General features: G+C 47.3%; 1 protein-coding gene across 1 annotated transcript in view; it reads left to right on the top strand.

Moving 5' to 3' along the window:
• Positions 1-20052, top strand: part of LOC123994061 (platelet-derived growth factor D-like) — a 127560-nt gene that overhangs the window by 67920 nt on the left and 39588 nt on the right. Inside the window, exons 3-5 of the mRNA XM_046296548.1 lie at positions 1230-1407; positions 7021-7074; positions 7418-7625. Of these exons, the coding sequence (XP_046152504.1) occupies positions 1230-1407; positions 7021-7074; positions 7418-7625 (440 nt within the window). The remainder of the gene's footprint in view (positions 1-1229; positions 1408-7020; positions 7075-7417; positions 7626-20052) is intronic.

Below are 20052 nucleotides of genomic sequence, written 5' to 3'. Positions count from 1 at the left end.
ACAGAAACCGAGAGGGGAGAGGAACAGAAACCGAGAGGGGAGAGGAACAGAAAGCGAGAGGGTAGAGGTACAGAAAGCGTGAGGCGAGAGGGACAGGAGAGGAGAGGACAGAAAGCGAGAGGGGAGAGGAACAGAAACCGAGAGGGGAGAGGAACAGAAACCGAGAGGGGAGAGGAATAGGAGGGAGAGGAACAGAAAGCGAGAGGGGAGGAGGCACAGGAGGGGAGAGGAACAGAAAGCGAGAGGAGGAGGGACAGGAGGGGGAGGAACAGAAAGCGAGAGGAGAGAGGGACAGGAGGGGAGAGGAAAAGAAAGCAAGAGGGGAGAGGCAGGAACAGAAGGCGAGAGGGGAGAGGAACAGAAAGCAAGAGGGGAGAGGAACAGGAGGGGAGAGGCACAGAAAGTGAGAGGAGAGAGGAACAGGAGGGGAGAGGAACAGAGAGGGGGAGAGGAACAGGAGGAGAGTGGAACAGAAAGTGAGAGGGAGAGGAACAGGAGGAGAGAGGAACAGAAACCGAGAGGAGAGAGGTACAGGAGGGGAGCGGAACAGAAAGTGAGAGGGGAGAGGAACATGAAAGCGAGAGGGGAAGGGAATAGGAGGGGAGAGGAACAGAAAGCGAGAGGAGAGAGGAACAGGAGGGGAGAGGAATAGAAAGCGAGAGGGGAGAGGAACAGAAAGTGAGTGGGGAGAGGAACAGGAGGTGAGAGGAACAGAAAGCGAGAGGAGAGAGTAACAGAAAGCGAGAGGGGAGAGGAACAGAAAGTGCGAGGAGAGAGGGACAGGAGGGGAGAGGAATAGAAAGCGAGAGGGGAGTAGAACAGGAAGCGAGAGGGGAGTAGAACAGGAAGCGAGAGGGGAGAGGAACAGAAAGCGAGAGGAGAGAGGAACAGGAGGGGAGAGGAACAGAAACCGAGAGGGGAGAGGAACAGAAAGCGAGAGGGGAGAGGAACAGGAGGGGAGAGGCACAGGAGGGGAGAGGAACAGAAAGCGAGAGGGGAGAGGAACAGGAGGGGAGAGGAACAGAACGCGAGAGGGGAGAAATGAGGAAATATATAAAGAGGGGGAGGTGACTGGTGATTGGCTCGCCAACAGTTATACCTTTTCTAATGAACAGTGATTATTCATTTATTTATCCTTTGATATATTATATCCATTGATTGATCCGTTCTTATATTAAATCCATTGATTGAAAATCTAGTGAGCCCCTCCTCTCCCCCTTCCCTTGCAGATATGACTTTGTGGAGGTGGAGGACATCTCAGAGACCAGTACTATTGTCTGGGGGAGATGGTGTGGTCAGAGAGTCCCCCCTCGTCTTACCTCCAAAACCAACACCCTCAAAGTCTCCTTCAAGTCAGACGACTACTTCGTGGCAAAGCCTGGCTTCAAACTCCACTTCTCTCTACAGGTGAGTGAACATCGGGATGTGACTGCATCTCATTCCACAAAGGTGTTGAAACATAAAGACCCAAAGCTGGTGTTATAACGGCCAATGAATCTCTTTTGTCGTCCTTATGACAGTCTAATGTGGTCTGTATGATAGAAGGTTCAAGTACGATGCTACCAAAATCCTTCCTGAGGTAACTAGCTGTTGGAATTAGATGACTAAACCCATTAACGTCTGTTTCCTTTGTAAGACGTCTATCTTGACAAATGAGGAGGGGGAGGGAGGGATGTAGTAGACGGATGGAGGGAGGCTCAGTATGTACTCTTTATAAAGCCCAGTCTGGATCAGAAGATTAGCTACGTCAGTAGTTGAATAGCGGAGGGAGATTTAGATGTGTAGATGTTCCCTTGGCTTTCAGACACATTACATTACTGAAGTGAGGAAGAGGTTTTTTATTTTGCCCTCTGAAGCATTTGACTTTAAACTATCTCTCCTCCCCATCACCTCTCTCCCCTCTCTCTCCCCTCTCTCCTCTCTATCTCTCCTCCGCCTCATCTCTCTCCCCTCTCTCCTCTCTATCTCTCCTCCGCCTCATCTCTCTCCCCTCTCTCCTCTCTATCTCTCCTCCGCCTCATCTCTCTCCCCTCTCTCATCTCTATCTCTCCTCCCCCTCATCTCTCTCCCCTCTCTCCTCTCTATCTCTCCTTCCCCTCTATCTCTCCCCTCTCCTGTCTCTCCTCTCTATCTCTCCTTCCCCTCTATCTCTCCTTCCCCTCTATCTCTCCTTCCCCTCATCTCTCTCCCCTCTCCCCTCTCTCCTCTCTATCTCTCCTCCCCCATCTCTCTCCCATCTCTCCTCTCTCTCTCCTCCCCTCATCTCTCTCCTCTCTATCTCTCCTCCCCCTCATCTCTCTCCCCTCTCTCTCTCTATCTCTCCTGCCCCATCTCTCTCCCCTCTCACCTCTCTCTCCCTTCTATCTCCCCTCTCTATCTCTCCTCCCCCTCATCTCTCTCATCTCTCTCTCCTCTCTCTCTCCCCTATCACCTCTCTCTCCTCTCTATCACTCCTCCCCCTCATCTCTCTCCCGTCTCCCCTCTCTCTCTCCTCCCCCTCATCTCTCTCCCCTCTCTCCTCATCTCTCTCCCTTCTCCACTCTCTCTCCTCTCTATCTCTCCTCCCCCTCATCTCTCTCCCGTCTCTTACGCCTGGAGAGGTCGGCATATGTCCGTTATTATTCCTTCTCCACAGCGCCTCAGGTTCTCCTTTTGTTCTTTGTTATTCCTTTGTCCTTGTGTGTAGCTTCCTGCTTTGTGTCCTTGGCACAGTGACACCCTGTGCGTGGGGGCGGGTGTGCGTGTGAGAAACCAACACACTTTCCCAGACAGGGAAGCTGCCTTTAGATTTGCCTCCCAGTACCCACACACTTTCCCAGACAGGGAAGCTGCCTTTAGATTGGCCTCCCAGTACCCACACATTTTCCCAGACAGGGAAGCTGCCTTTAGATTTGCCTCCCAGTACCCACACACTTTCCCAGACAGGGAAGCTGCCTTTAGATTGGCCTCCCAGTACCCACACACTTTCCCAGACAGGGAAGCTGCCTTTAGATTGGCCTCCCAGTACCCACACATTTTCCCAGACAGGGAAGCTGCCTTTAGATTTGCCTCCCAGTACCCACACACTTTCCCAGACAGGGAAGCTGCCTTTAGATTGGCCTCCCAGTACCCACACACTTTCCCAGACAGGGAAGCTGCCATTAGATTGGCCTCCCAGTACCCACACACTTTCCCAGACAGGGAAGCTGCCATTAGATTGGCCTCCCAGTACCCACACACTTTCTCAGACAGGGAAGCTGCCATTAGATTGGCCTCCCAGTACCCACACACTTTCCCCTCCACCACCTCTAGGGCTGTGAGAGGCTTCATTTAACAGCTCTAATTTGTTCTGCCATGCTGTATAGATAAGGTGGAGGAGGGAGAGAGAGAGAGAAAGGTAGAGAACCGGTGTCTCAGATTCTATCATGGTGACAGCCGATAACTCCTACAAAACAAAAAGAGAGGGAGTTTGAGGAGAGAGAGAGCGAAGAGGGAGTGTTACGAGAGAGAGAGTCTAGTTCCTACAAATCAGTCATTTGTCATCACAACCACAAAACACAACCACAGTACAACCATTACACAACCACAATACAACCATTACTCATCCACAATGCAACCACAACACATCCACAAACACAAAACAACATAACCACAATGCAACCATAGCCAGAAAACAACCATAACAAAACCACAATACGTCTTCTGCTTTAACCCAAAACCTCCATTCCGAAAGTATTCAGACCCGTGAAATTTTTCCACATTTTGTTGTTACAACCTAATTATAAATACATAAATACATCCTCATCATTCTACACACAATACCCCATAATGACAAAGCCAAAATGTTTGCAAATGTTTGAATACTTTCCAAATGCACTGCACACACACACACACACACACACACACACACACACACACACACACACACACACACACACACACACACACACACACACACACACACACACACACACACACACACACACACACACACACACACACACACACACACACACACACACACACCATGACTGAACGCTGTAGTGCTTTTCTTAATTTCCTTATCGAGGAATCCTCTAGAGCCAGTGATTCAGGCTTAGGGAATTTGGACTCCCAAGTCGTGCAGCGGTCTAAGGCACTGCATCTCAGTGCTAGAGGTGTTACTACAGACACCCTGGTTCGATTCCAGACTGTCTCACAACCGGCCGTGATTGGCCCAGCATTGTCTGGGTCTAGCTGGTGTAGGCAGTCATTGTAAAATACTACTTTTTTTCTTAACTGACTTGCTTAGATAAAACAATTGTGGAGTTCCTCAGAACATCCAATCCATCCATGGAAGAAATATGATCCAGGAACGCTACTCTGTTCCCAGACACTCCCAGATGTTGACAGGCTCTGCAGCTGTTCTGGGACCCATTGAGGTTTTCCCATAAATACATACATAAATGGATATTCCCAGAAACCAACATCTCCTCCAGAAAGAACATGTCTGAGAGGAGGTATTACAGACACATTATTAGTGGTTCTGTAGCTCAGATGGTAGAGCATGGCGCTTGTAACGCCAGGGTAGTGGGTTCGATTCCCGGGACCACCCATACGTAGAATGTATGCACACATGACTGTAAGTCGCTTTGGATAAAAGCGTCTGCTAAATGGCATATTATTATTATTATCATTACAAGTCAATTATGGCAGTACACATTTTTATTGCAATATCTGTTCATTTTTGTTTCACCCTGAAAGCACTGCTCCCCAAACTCTTCTTACCCCGTGACCATCTCCTGAAAACGTTTCTACACAGGAGGACCTAGTCTAGTCTGTCACGACCCTCCAGCTACCAGACGTGGTTTCATGTCCCTGTTGACCTACTATCTAAAGGCACTGTAAACTGTTCTTCCTATGAAAAGTCCCAGGTGCGTGTGTGTGGCCTTAGCCCAGCTGTCCCTGCATTCCCCTCTGAAGCACAGGACTGTAGGACAGTTTACTGAATCTGACTGCTTATTGCCTAATAAGGTCAGATGCTGACAGAGATACACATCTGGGGCTGCTGCAGGGGCCACACACACACACACACACACACACACACACACACACACACACACACACACACACACACACACACACACACACACACACACACACACACACACACACACACACACACACACACACACACACACACACACACACACACACACACACACACACACACACACACACACACACACTATGAGCCTCATTTATGAGGAAGTCTACACACACACACACACACACATACCCCAGCTGTGTATGAAGTCAGAGGTTCCTATCAAAGCACAGTGTGTATCTGTGGGTTGCACATGAGAAACAGATGCTATAAAATGAAGGATTAGTCACTAAACTTTTTAAGTCATCTCTGATTTCATATGACACACCCACACATACATTCGAAGGCTCAGACATAATCTAGACACACACACACAGCATGCACAAATACAGTATAACACACACACACATTTGCAGACTCATACATAACATGAACACACACACACAGAGTACACACAGTTTTTTAAGTGGGTTCAGACTGCATGTTATGCAGATGTATAGTTCTTTCCTCAGGTTCACTATGAACTGCAGAGTGTGTTTTTAGGAGAGCCATTACCCATTACATAGAATATAATATCAACCAGAGGCAGTTGCACATCTGCAAGGGGTGTGTTCACAAGTCACTTTTCATAAACAGTGAGTGTGTTGTCTCTCCTCTCCTCTACATAGAGCACCTCATCTCTCTGTGTCTGATGAAGGGGTCTGTGAGGAGAACAGACCCAATATTTCTAAACCCTTGTCTTAAACTCAGAGCAGTGAGAGAAAAAGCTCATGAAAGCATTTGAACATGTTTAATTCACTCACAAACTTCATATGCAAGTTTCAGTATTCATTATTTTAAACTCAATAACTTGTTTTTATAACCGTAATCTCAGTAGGAAATATGTTAACATGATTTACATTGCTAAATAGGTAGCTAGCTAAATTAATTCCTAGCAACAAATATCTTAAGAAGATTCGTAAGAAGATATTTGAGAAGTTCATAAGAAAATCATTCAATCTTAAGATATTGTTGAGGAATTGCTCTTACAAACGATCTTATGTATTTAGTATTTTTTCCTAAGAAACTTCTTATGAGTCAGACCCCTGATCAATTTTCACCTAAAAGGACATACCCAAATCTAACTACCTGGAGCTGAGGACCTGAAGCAAGGATATGCATATTCATGATACCATTTGAAAGAAAATACTTTGAAGTTTGTGGAGTGTCGGGGAATATAACACATTAGATCTGCTAAAAGATAATAATGAAATGCAAGCAAAAGGCCACAATATATTATTCCAGTTTAGGTGCAATTTAGATTCCGGCCTCTAAGATGGCAGAAGTGTATGTGCAAAGTTTTAGGCTGATCCAATGAACCATTGCATTTCTGTTCAAAATGTTGTATCAAGTCTGCCCAAATGTGCCTAATTGGTTCATTGATACATTTTCAAGTTCATTGCTGTGTACTCTCCTCAAACAATAGCATGGCATTAGTTCACTGTAATAGCTACTGTAAATTGGACAGTGCAGTTAGATTAATGATAATGTAAGCATTCTGCCCATATCAGATATGTCTATGTCTTGGGAAATGTTCTTGTTACTGTACTTCCAACCTCATGCTAATCACATTAGTACACTTTAGCTCAACTGTCCCATGTGGGGGGTCACAGATCCCATAGTTAAGTTATTGCGGAAGAAGTGTTGTGTGAATCTGGGCCCTGGAGAGGAACACTGCTCAATCATTAGGGACTGTCTGTGAACTTATCTCAGCAGCTTTGAAGCAAACTCCCATTAGCACAATGTTAGACAGATGAATGCTAATCCAACACAGACAGACAAATCCTGACCAGCTCCCGATACCATCACCTGGAATTCAACCAGGGATTATCCTGATGTTCTGACAGGAGTTATGTAAACTCACCAGAATAACCCAAATACCACTCCTTCATTCTCTCTCTCCTTCCTTCCTCCAGGATGATTCTCTTCCTGCAGCGTCAAAGACCAACTGGGAGACTGTGACCCTGATGGTGAGTTGACATGCAAGCATTCTCAACAAAAACACACACACCTACCTGTGTTGGCCCCTAACCCTCCTGATCAGCAGCAGGAGAAACTCCTGGTCCCAGCCTGGAGACAGTTAGAGGGCTCTAGTGCCCAGTCATTCGGCTGATTTTAAAAGATCAAGGTTGTCCCCTGACCTTTTTAAAGCTTTCACAAGCACAGTCAGAGGGCAGCTCAGATACTGGTGCTGAGCATTCCATAGACTCACACACACAGAGACACACTAGAATGCTCTCAAAGACTAAAGAAGACCTTGTGTCCCTGCTCAGAACCTTTGACCCACCCCCTCCTTCTTCACCCTTCCTCCAGGAGGACAGTCTGTCAGTCTTGGCTCCAGCGGTGACTGATGTTCCTCTGACAGCAGCGGCATTGGACCAGACCATAGCAGCCTTCAACACAGTGGAGCAGCTCCTCCGCCACCTCAACCCTGACAGCTGGAGACAGGACCTGGACAGCTTGTACAGAGAGACAGCCATGTACAGACCCCGGGCCTACCAGCACAACAGACAGAACAAGAGTAATAACATACTGGACATGCGCACACACACGGACACACACACACAGGTGCTTACACACACAAACAAAAGCCATTTAAAAGGAGTACATATTGTGGTCTGTGCTTCACTGAAGGGAAACATTGATAACACAAAGAATTCAGCCTTCCTCCTTCCCTTGCACCAACACTGCGTGTGCACGTTTCTTAGTCAGCCAGTAGAAAACCTTCAAGGTGACCTTGGGAGTATGAGAGACGTCAAATGTTCACCCAGCTCTTATAGAGAGACTGGGGCTTCACGGCAAACGTGTGTGTGGTGAAGGGGAAGATGTGTGAAGTTTCTCTGTTGGTGCTTGTCGTAGTTGGTCAGAGGTAAACGTGTATCTTTCCTCCCTCTCAGAGACAACACATGTGATGTGTCAAACACTGTTCAACAGACTGGACCAGACACATCACAACACTGTGTTCAACAGACTGGACCAGACACATCACTGTGTTCAACAGACTGGACCAGACACATCACAACACTGTGTTCAACAGACTGGACCAGACACATCACAACACTGTGTTCAACAGACTGGACCAGACACATCACAACACTGTGTTCAACAGACTGGACCAGACACATCACATCACTGTGTTCAACAGACTGGACCAGACACATCACAACACTGTGTTCAACAGACTGGACCAGACACATCACAACACTGTGTTCAACAGACTGGACCAGACACATCACATCACTGTGTTCAACAGACTGGACCAGACACATCACAACACTGTGTTCAACAGACTGGACCAGACACATCACAACACTGTGTTCAACAGACTGGACCAGACACATCACATCACTGTGTTCAACAGACTGGACCAGACACATCACAACACTGTGTTCAACAGACTGGACCAGACACATCACAACACTGTGTTCAACAGACTGGACCAGACACATCACATCACTGTGTTCAATAGACTGGACCAGTCACATCACAACACTGTGTTCAACAGACTGGACCAGACACATCACAGTGTTCAACAGACTGGACCAGACACATCACTGTGTTCAACAGACTGGACCAGACACATCACTGTGTTCAACAGACTGGACCAGACACATCACTGTGTTCAACAGACTGGACCAGACACATCACTGTGTTCAACAGACTGGACCAGACACATCACTGTGTTCAACAGACTGGACCAGACACATCACAACACTGTGTTCAACAGACTGGACCAGACACATCACATCACTGTGTTTAACAGACTGGACCAGACACATCACTGTGTTCAACAGACTGGACCAGACACATCACAACACTGTGTTCAACAGACTGGACCAGACACATCACATCACTGTGTTCAACAGACTGGACCAGACACATCACAACACTGTGTTCAACAGACTGGACCAGACACATCACTGTGTTTAACAGACTGGACCAGACACATCACTGTGTTCAACAGACTGGACCAGACACATCACAGTGTTCAACAGACTGGACCAGACACATCACTGTGTTCAACAGACTGGACCAGACACATCACTGTGTTCAACAGACTGGACCAGACACATCACTGTGTTCAACAGACTGGACCAGACACATCACATCACTGTGTTCAACAGACTGGACCAGACACATCACAACACTGTGTTCAACAGACTGGACCAGACACATCACAACACTGTGTTCAACAGACTGGACCAGACACATCACAACACTGTGTTCAACAGACTGGACCAGACACATCACATCACTGTGTTCAACAGACTGGACCAGACACATCACAACACTGTGTTCAACAGACTGGACCAGACACATCACTGTGTTCAACAGACTGGACCAGACACATCACATCACTGTGTTCAACAGACTGGACCAGACACATCACAACACTGTGTTCAACAGACTGGACCAGACACATCACAACACTGTGTTCAACAGACTGGACCAGACACATCACTGTGTTCAACAGACTGGACCAGACACATCACTGTGTTCAACAGACTGGACCAGACACATCACTGTGTTCAACAGACTGGACCAGACACATCACTGTGTTCAACAGACTGGACCAGACACATCACTGTGTTCAACAGACTGGACCAGACACATCACTGTGTTCAACAGACTGGACCAGACACATCACTGTGTTCAACAGACTGGACCAGACACATCACAACACTGTGTTCAACAGACTGGACCAGACATATCACTATGATCAACAGACTGGACCAGACACATCACAACACTGTCTTCAACAGACTGGACCAGACACATCACAACACTGTGTTCAACAGATTGGACCAGAAACATCACAACACTGTGTTCAACAGACTGGACCAGACACATCACTGTGTTCAACAGACTGGACCAGACACATCACTGTGTTCAACAGACTGGACCAGACACATCACTGTGTTCAACAGACTGGACCAGACACATCACTGTGTTAAACAGACTGGACCAGACACATCACAACACTGTCTTCAACAGACTGGACCAGACACATCACAACACTGTGTTCAACAGACTGGACCAGACACATCACAACACTGTGTTCAACAGACTGGACCAGACATATCACTATGATCAACAGACTGGACCAGACACATCACAACACTGTGTTCAACAGACTGGACCAGACACATCACATCACTGTGTTCAATAGACTGGACCAGTCACATCACAACACTGTGTTCAACAGACTGGACCAGACACATCACAGTGTTCAACAGACTGGACCAGACACATCACTGTGTTCAACAGACTGGAGCAGACACATCACTGTGTTCAACAGACTGGACCAGACACATCACTGTGTTCAACAGACTGGACCAGACACATCACTGTGTTCAACAGACTGGACCAGACACATCACATCACTGTGTTCAACAGACTGGACCAGACACATCACAACACTGTGTTCAACAGACTGGACCAGACACATCACATCACTGTGTTTAACAGACTGGACCAGACACATCACTGTGTTCAACAGACTGGACCAGACACATCACAACACTGTTTTCAACAGACTGGACCAGACACATCACATCACTGTGTTCAACAGACTGGACCAGACACATCACAACACTGTGTTCAACAGACTGGACCAGACACATCACTGTGTTTAACAGACTGGACCAGACACATCACTGTGTTCAACAGACTGGACCAGACACATCACAGTGTTCAACAGACTGGACCAGACACATCACTGTGTTCAACAGACTGGACCAGACACATCACTGTGTTCAACAGACTGGACCAGACACATCACATCACTGTGTTCAACAGACTGGACCAGACACATCACATCACTGTGTTCAACAGACTGGACCAGACACATCACAACACTGTGTTCAACAGACTGGACCAGACACATCACAACACTGTGTTCAACAGACTGGACCAGACACATCACATCACTCACAGACTGGACCAGACACATCACAACACTGTGTTCAACAGACTGGACCAGACACATCACTGTGTTCAACAGACTGGACCAGACACATCACATCACTGTGTTCAACAGACTGGACCAGACACATCACAACACTGTGTTCAACAGACTGGACCAGACACATCACACCACTGTGTTCAACAGACTGGACCAGACACATCACATCACTGTGTTCAACAGACTGGACCAGACACATCACAACACTGTGTTCAACAGACTGGACCAGACACATCACAACACTGTGTTCAACAGACTGGACCAGACACATCACTGTGTTCAACAGACTGGACCATACACATCACTGTGTTCAACAGACTGGACCAGACACATCACTGTGTTCAACAGACTGGACCAGACACATCACTCACTGTGTTCAACAGACTGGACCAGACACATCACTGTGTTCAACAGACTGGACCAGACACATCACAACACTGTGTTCAACAGACTGGACCAGACACATCACAACACTGTGTTTCAACAGACTGGACCAGACACATCACAACACTGTGTTCAACAGACTGGACCAGACACATCACTGTGTTCAACAGACTGGACCAGACACATCACAACACTGTGTTCAACAGACTGGACCAGACACATCACAACACTGTGTTCAACAGACTGGACCAGACACATCACTGGTTAAACAGACTGGACCAGACATCACAACACTGTGTTCAACAGACTGGACCAGACACATCACAACACTGTGTTCAACAGACTGGACCAGACACATCACAACACTGTGTTCAACAGACTGGACCAGACACATCACTGTGTTCAACAGACTGGACCAGACACTGTGTTCAACAGACTGGACCAGACACATCACTGTGTTAAACAGACTGGACCAGACACATCACTGTGTTCAACAGACTGGACCAGACACATCACAACACTGTGTTCAACAGACTGGACCAGACACATCACAACACTGTGTTCAACAGACTGGACCAGACACATCACTGTGTTCAACAGACTGGACCAGACACATCACTGTGTTCAACAGACTGGACCAGACACATCACTGTGTTCAACAGACTGGACCAGACACATCACTGTGTTCAACAGACTGGACCAGACACATCACAACACTGTGTTCAACAGACTGGACCAGACACATCACAACACTGTGTTCAACAGACTGGACCAGACACATCACAACACTGTGTTCAACAGACTGGACCAGACACATCACAACACTGTGTTCAACAGACTGGACCAGACACATCACTATGATCAACAGACTGTCACTGTTCAACAGACTGGACCAGACACATCACTGTGTTCAACAGACTGGACCAGACACATCACTGTGTTCAACAGACTGGACCAGACACATCACAACACTGTGTTCAACAGACTGGACCAGACACATCACAACACTGTGTTCAACAGACTGGACCAGACACATCACAACACTGTGTTCAACAGACTGGACCAGACACATCACTGTGTTCAACAGACTGGACCAGACACATCACTGTGTTCAACAGACTGGACCAGACACATCACTGTGTTCAACAGACTGGACCAGACACATCACTGTGTTCAACAGACTGGACCAGACACATCACAACACTGTGTTCAACAGACTGGACCAGACACATCACTGTGTTCAACAGACTGGACCAGACACATCACAACACTGTGTTCAACAGACTGGACCAGACACATCACTGTTCAACAGACTGTTCAACAGACTGGACCAGACACATCACTGTGTTCAACAGACTGGACCAGACACATCACTGTGTTCAACAGACTGGACCAGACATCACAACACTGTGTTCAACAGACTGGACCAGACACATCACTGTGTTCAACAGACTGGACCAGACACATCACAACACTGTGTTCAACAGACTGGACCAGACACATCACTGTGTTCAACAGACTGGACACTGTGTTCAACAGACTGGACCAGACACATCACTGTGTTCAACAGACTGGACCAGACACATCACATCACTGTGTTCAACAGACTGGACCAGACACATCACATCACTGTGTTCAACAGACTGGACCAGACACATCACATCACTGTGTTCAACAGACTGGACCAGACACATCACTGTGTTCAACAGACTGGACCAGACACATCACATCACTGTGTTCAACAGACTGGACCAGACACATCACAACACTGTGTTCAACAGACTGGACCAGACACATCACAACACTGTGTTCAACAGACTGGACCAGACACATCACTGTGTTCAACAGACTGGACCAGACACATCACATCACTGTGTTCAACAGACTGGACCAGACACATCACTGTGTTCAACAGACTGGACCAGACACATCACTGTGTTCAACAGACTGGACCAGACACATCACTGTGTTCAACAGACTGGACCAGACACATCACTGTGTTCAACAGACTGGACCAGACACATCACATCACTGTGTTCAACAGACTGGACCAGACACATCACAACACTGTGTTCAACAGACTGGACCAGACATATGACTGTGTTCAACAGACTGGACCAGACACATCACTGTGTTCAACAGACTGGACCAGACACATCACTGTGTTCAACAGACTGGACCAGACACATCACATGTGTTCAACAGACTGGACCAGACACATCACTGTGTTCAACAGACTGGACCAGACACATCACATCACTGTGTTCAACAGACTGGACCAGACACATCACAACACTGTGTTCAACAGACTGGACCAGACACATCACAACACTGTGTTCAACAGACTGGACCAGACACATCACTGTGTTCAACAGACTGGACCAGACACATCACAACACTGTGTTCAACAGACTGGACCAGACACATCACATGTGTTCAACAGACTGGACCAGACACATCACAACACTGTGTTCAACAGACTGGACCAGACACATCACAACACTGTGTTCAACAGACTGGACCAGACACATCACTGTGTTCAACAGACTGGACCAGACACATCACAACACTGTGTTCAACAGACTGGACCAGACACATCAACAGACTGGACACACATGTGTTCAACAGACTGGACCAGACACATCACTGTGTTCAACAGACTGGACCAGACACATCACTGTCACTGTTCAACAGACTGGACCAGACACATCACTGTGTTCAACAGACTGGACCAGACACATCACTGTGTTCAACAGACTGGACCAGACACATCACAACACTGTGTTCAACAGACTGGACCAGACACATCACATCACTGTGTTCAACAGACTGGACCAGACACATCACAACACTGTGTTCAACAGACTGGACCAGACACATCACAACACTGTGTTCAACAGACTGGACCAGACACATCACAACACTGTGTTCAACAGACTGGACCAGACACATCACTGTGTTCAACAGACTGGACCAGACACATCACTGTGTTCAACAGACTGGACCAGACACATCACTGTGTTCAACAGACTGGACCAGACACATCACTGTGTTCAACAGACTGGACCAGACACATCACAACACTGTGTTCAACAGACTGGACCAGACACATCACAACACTGTGTTCAACAGACTGGACCAGACACATCACAACACTGTGTTCAACAGACTGGACCAGACATATCACTCACAGACTGTCACTGTTTCAACAGACTGGACCAGACACATCACTGTGTTAAACAGACTGGACCAGACACATCACTGTGTTCAACAGACTGGACCAGACACATCACAACACTGTGTTCAACAGACTGGAAGACAGTGTTCACTGGACCAGACACATCACTGTGTTCAACAGACTGGACCAGACACATCACTGTGTTCAACAGACTGGACCAGACACATCACTGTGTTCAACAGACTGGACCAGACACATCACTGTGTTCAACAGACTGGACCAGACACATCACATCACTGTGTTCAACAGACTGGACCAGACACATCACAACACTGTGTTCAACAGACTGGACCAGACACATCACAACACTGTGTTCAACAGACTGGACCAGACACATCACAACACTGTGTTCAACAGACTGGACCAGACATATCACTATGATCAACAGACTGGACCAGACACATCACTGTGTTCAACAGACTGGACCAGACACATCACTGTGTTCAACAGACTGGACCAGACACATCACTGTGTTCAACAGACTGGACCAGACACATCACAACACTGTGTTCAACAGACTGGACCAGACACATCACAACACTGTGTTCAACAGACTGGACCAGACACATCACTGTGTTCAACAGACTGGACCAGACACATCACTGTGTTCAACAGACTGGACCAGACACATCACTGTGTTCACAGACTGGACCAGACACATCACAACACTGTGTTCAACAGACTGGACCAGACACATCACTGTGTTCAACAGACTGGACCAGACACATCACAACACTGTGTTCAACAGACTGGACCAGACACATCACTGTGTTCAACAGACTGGACCAGACACATCACTGTGTTCAACAGACTGGACCAGACACATCACAACACTGTGTTCAACAGACTGGACCAGACACATCACTGTGTTCAACAGACTGGACCAGACACATCACTGTGTTCAACAGACTGGACCAGACACATCACAACACTGTGTTCAACAGACTGGACCAGACACATCACAACACTGTGTTCAACAGACTGGACCAGACACATCACATCACTGTGTTCAACAGACTGGACCAGACACATCACTGTGTTCAACAGACTGGACCAGACACATCACTGTGTTCAACAGACTGGACCAGACACATCACTGTGTTCAACAGACTGGACCAGACACATCACTGTGTTCAACAGACTGGACCAGACACATCACAACACTGTGTTCAACAGACTGGACCAGACACATCACATCACTGTGTTCAACAGACTGGACCAGACACATCACTGTGTTCAACAGACTGGACCAGACACATCACTGTGTTCAACAGACTGGACCAGACACATCACTGTGTTCAACAGACTGGACCAGACACATCACTGTGTTCAACAGACTGGACCAGACACATCACAACACTGTGTTCAACAGACTGGACCAGACATATCACTATGATCAACAGACTGGACCAGACACATCACAACACTGTCTTCAACAGACTGGACCAGACACATCACAACACTGTGTTCAACAGACTGGACCAGACACATCACAACACTGTGTTCAACAGACTGGACCAGACACATCACTGTGTTCAACAGACTGGACCAGACACATCACTGTGTTCAACAGACTGGACCAGACACATCACTGTGTTCAACAGACTGGACCAGACACATCACTGTGTTCAACAGACTGGACCAGACACATCACAACACTGTGTTCAACAGACTGGACCAGACACATCACAACACTGTGTTCAACAGACTGGACCAGACACATCACAACACTGTGTTCAACAGACTGGACCAGACATATCACTATGATCAACAGACTGGACCAGACACATCACTGTGTTCAACAGACTGGACCAGACACATCACTGTGTTCAACAGACTGGACCAGACACATCACTGTGTTCAACAGACTGGACCAGACACATCACAACACTGTGTTCAACAGACTGGACCAGACACATCACTGTGTTCAACAGACTGGACCAGACACATCACTGTGTTCAACAGACTGGACCAGACACATCACTGTGTTCAACAGACTGGACCAGACACATCACTGTGTTCAACAGACTGGACCAGACACATCACAACACTGTGTTCAACAGACTGGACCAGACACATCACAACACTGTGTTCAACAGACTGGACCAGACACATCACAACACTGTGTTCAACAGACTGGACCAGACACATCACTGTGTTCAACAGACTGGACCAGACACATCACTGTGTTCAACAGACTGGACCAGACACATCACTGTGTTCAACAGACTGGACCAGACACATCACTGTGTTCAACAGACTGGACCAGACACATCACAACACTGTGTTCAACAGACTGGACCAGACACATCACAACACTGTGTTCAACAGACTGGACCAGACACATCACTGTGTTCAACAGACTGGACCAGACACATCACAGACACTGTGTTCAACAGACTGGACCAGACACATCACAACACTGTGTTCAACAGACTGGACCAGACACATCACTGTGTTCAACAGACTGGACCAGACACATCACTGTGTTCAACAGACTGGACCAGACACATCACAACACTGTGTTCAACAGACTGGACCAGACACATCACTGTGTTCAACAGACTGGACTGTTCAACAGACTGGACCAGACACATCACTGTGTTCAACAGACTGGACCAGACACATCACTGTGTTCAACAGACTGGACCAGACACATCACAACACTGTGTTCAACAGACTGGACCAGACACAACACTGTGTTCAACAGACTGGACCAGACACATCACACTGTGTTCAACAGACTGGACCAGACACATCACAACACTGTGTTCAACAGACTGGACCAGACACATCACATCACTGTGTTCAACAGACTGGACCAGACACATCACAACACTGTGTTCAACAGACTGGACCAGACACATCACTGTGTTCAACAGACTGGACCAGACACATCACTGTGTTCAACAGACTGGACCAGACACATCACACAACAGACTGGACCAGACACATCACAACACTGTGTTCAACAGACTGGACCAGACACATCACTGTGTTCAACAGACTGGACCAGACACATCACAACACTGTGTTCAACAGACTGGACCAGACACATCACAGTGTTCAACAGACTGGACCAGACACATCACTGTGTTCAACAGACTGGACCAGACACATCACTGTGTTCAACAGAATGAACCAGACACATCACTGTGTTCAACAGACTGGACCAGACACATCACAACACTGTGTTCACATCACACCACTGTGTTCAACAGACTGGACCAGACACATCACTGTGTTCAACAGACTGGACCAGACACATCACATCACTGTGTTCAACAGACTGAACCAGACACATCACAACACTGTGTTCAACAGACTGGACCAGACACATCACATCACTGTGTTTAACAGACTGGACCAGACACATCACTGTGTTCAACAGACTGGACCAGACACATCACATCACTGTGTTCAACAGACTGGACCAGACACATCACTGTGTTCAACATACTGGACCAGACACATCACAACACTGTGTTCAACAGACTGGACCAGACACATCACATCACTGTGTTCAACAGACTGGACCAGACACATCACTGTGTTTAACAGACTGGACCAGACACATCACTGTGTTCAACAGACTGGACCAGACACAACACTGTGTTCAACAGACTGGACCAGACACATCACTGTGTTCAACAGATTGGACCAGACACATCACATCACTGTGTTCAACAGACTGGACGAGACACATCACAACACTGTGTTCAACAGACTGGACCAGACACATCACTGTGTTCAACAGACTGAACCAGACACATCACTGTGTTCAACAGACTGGACCAGACACATCACTGTGTTCAACAGACTGGACCAGACACATCACATCACTGTGTTCAACAGACTGGACCAGACACATCACTGTGTTCAACAGACTGGACCAGACACATCACATCACTGTGTTCAACAGACTGGACCAGACACATCACAACACTGTGTTCAACAGACTGGACCAGACACATCACAACACTGTGTTCAACAGACTGGACCAGACACATCACATCACTGTGTTCAACAGACTGGACCAGACACATCACTGTGTTCAACAGACTGGACCAGACACATCACATCACTGTGTTCAATAGACTGGACCAGACACATCACAACACTGTGTTCAACAGACTGGACCAGACACATCACAACACTGTGTTCAACAGACTGGACCAGACACATCACTGTGTTCAACAGACTGGACCAGACACATCACATCACTGTGTTCAACAGACTGGACCAGACACATCACAACACTGTGTTCAACAGACTGGACCAGACACAACACTGTGTTCAACAGACTGGACCAGACACATCACAACACTGTGTTCAACAGACTGGACCAGACACATCACATCACTGTGTTCAACAGACTGGACCAGACACATCACAACACTGTGTTCAACAGACTGGACCAGACACATCACAACACTGTGTTCAACAGACTGGACCAGACACATCACAACAGACTGGACCAGACACATCACAACACTGTGTTCAACAGACTGGACCAGACACATCACAACACTGTGTTCAACAGACTGGACCAGACACATCACAACACTGTGTTCAACAGACTGGACCAGACACATCACAACACTGTGTTCAACAGACTGGACCAGACACATCACTGTGTTCAACAGACTGGACCAGACACATCACAACACTGTGTTCAACAGACTGGACCAGACACATCACAGTGTTCAACAGACTGGACCAGACACATCACTGTGTTCAACAGACTGGACCAGACACATCACTGTGTTCAACAGACTGGACCAGACACATCACTGTGTTCAACAGACTGGACCAGACACATCACTGTGTTCAACAGACTGGACCAGACACAACACTGTGTTCAACAGACTGGACCAGACACATCACTGTGTTCAACAGATTGGACCAGACACATCACATCACTGTGTTCAGCAGACTGGACGAGACACATCACAACACTGTGTTCAACAGACTGGACCAGACACATCACTGTGTTCAACAGAATGAACCAGACACATCACTGTGTTCAACAGACTGGACCAGACACATCACACCACTGTGTTCAACAGACTGGACCAGACACATCACTGTGTTCAACAGACTGGACCAGACACATCACATCACTGTGTTCAACAGACTGAACCAGACACATCACAACACTGTGTTCAACAGACTGGACCAGACACATCACATCACTGTGTTCAACAGACTGGACCAGACACATCACAACACTGTGTTCAACAGACTGGACCAGACACATCACATCACTGTGTTCAACAGACTGGACCAGACACATCACTGTGTTCAACAGACTGGACCAGACACATCACAACACTGTGTTCAACAGACTGGACCAGACAC

This window comes from Oncorhynchus gorbuscha, linkage group LG13 (assembly GCF_021184085.1).
Source record: "Oncorhynchus gorbuscha isolate QuinsamMale2020 ecotype Even-year linkage group LG13, OgorEven_v1.0, whole genome shotgun sequence".
Classification (NCBI taxonomy): Eukaryota; Metazoa; Chordata; class Actinopteri; order Salmoniformes; family Salmonidae; genus Oncorhynchus; species Oncorhynchus gorbuscha.
Note: the sequence above shows the minus strand (reverse complement) of the source record. Positions and strands in the feature narration are given on the sequence as shown.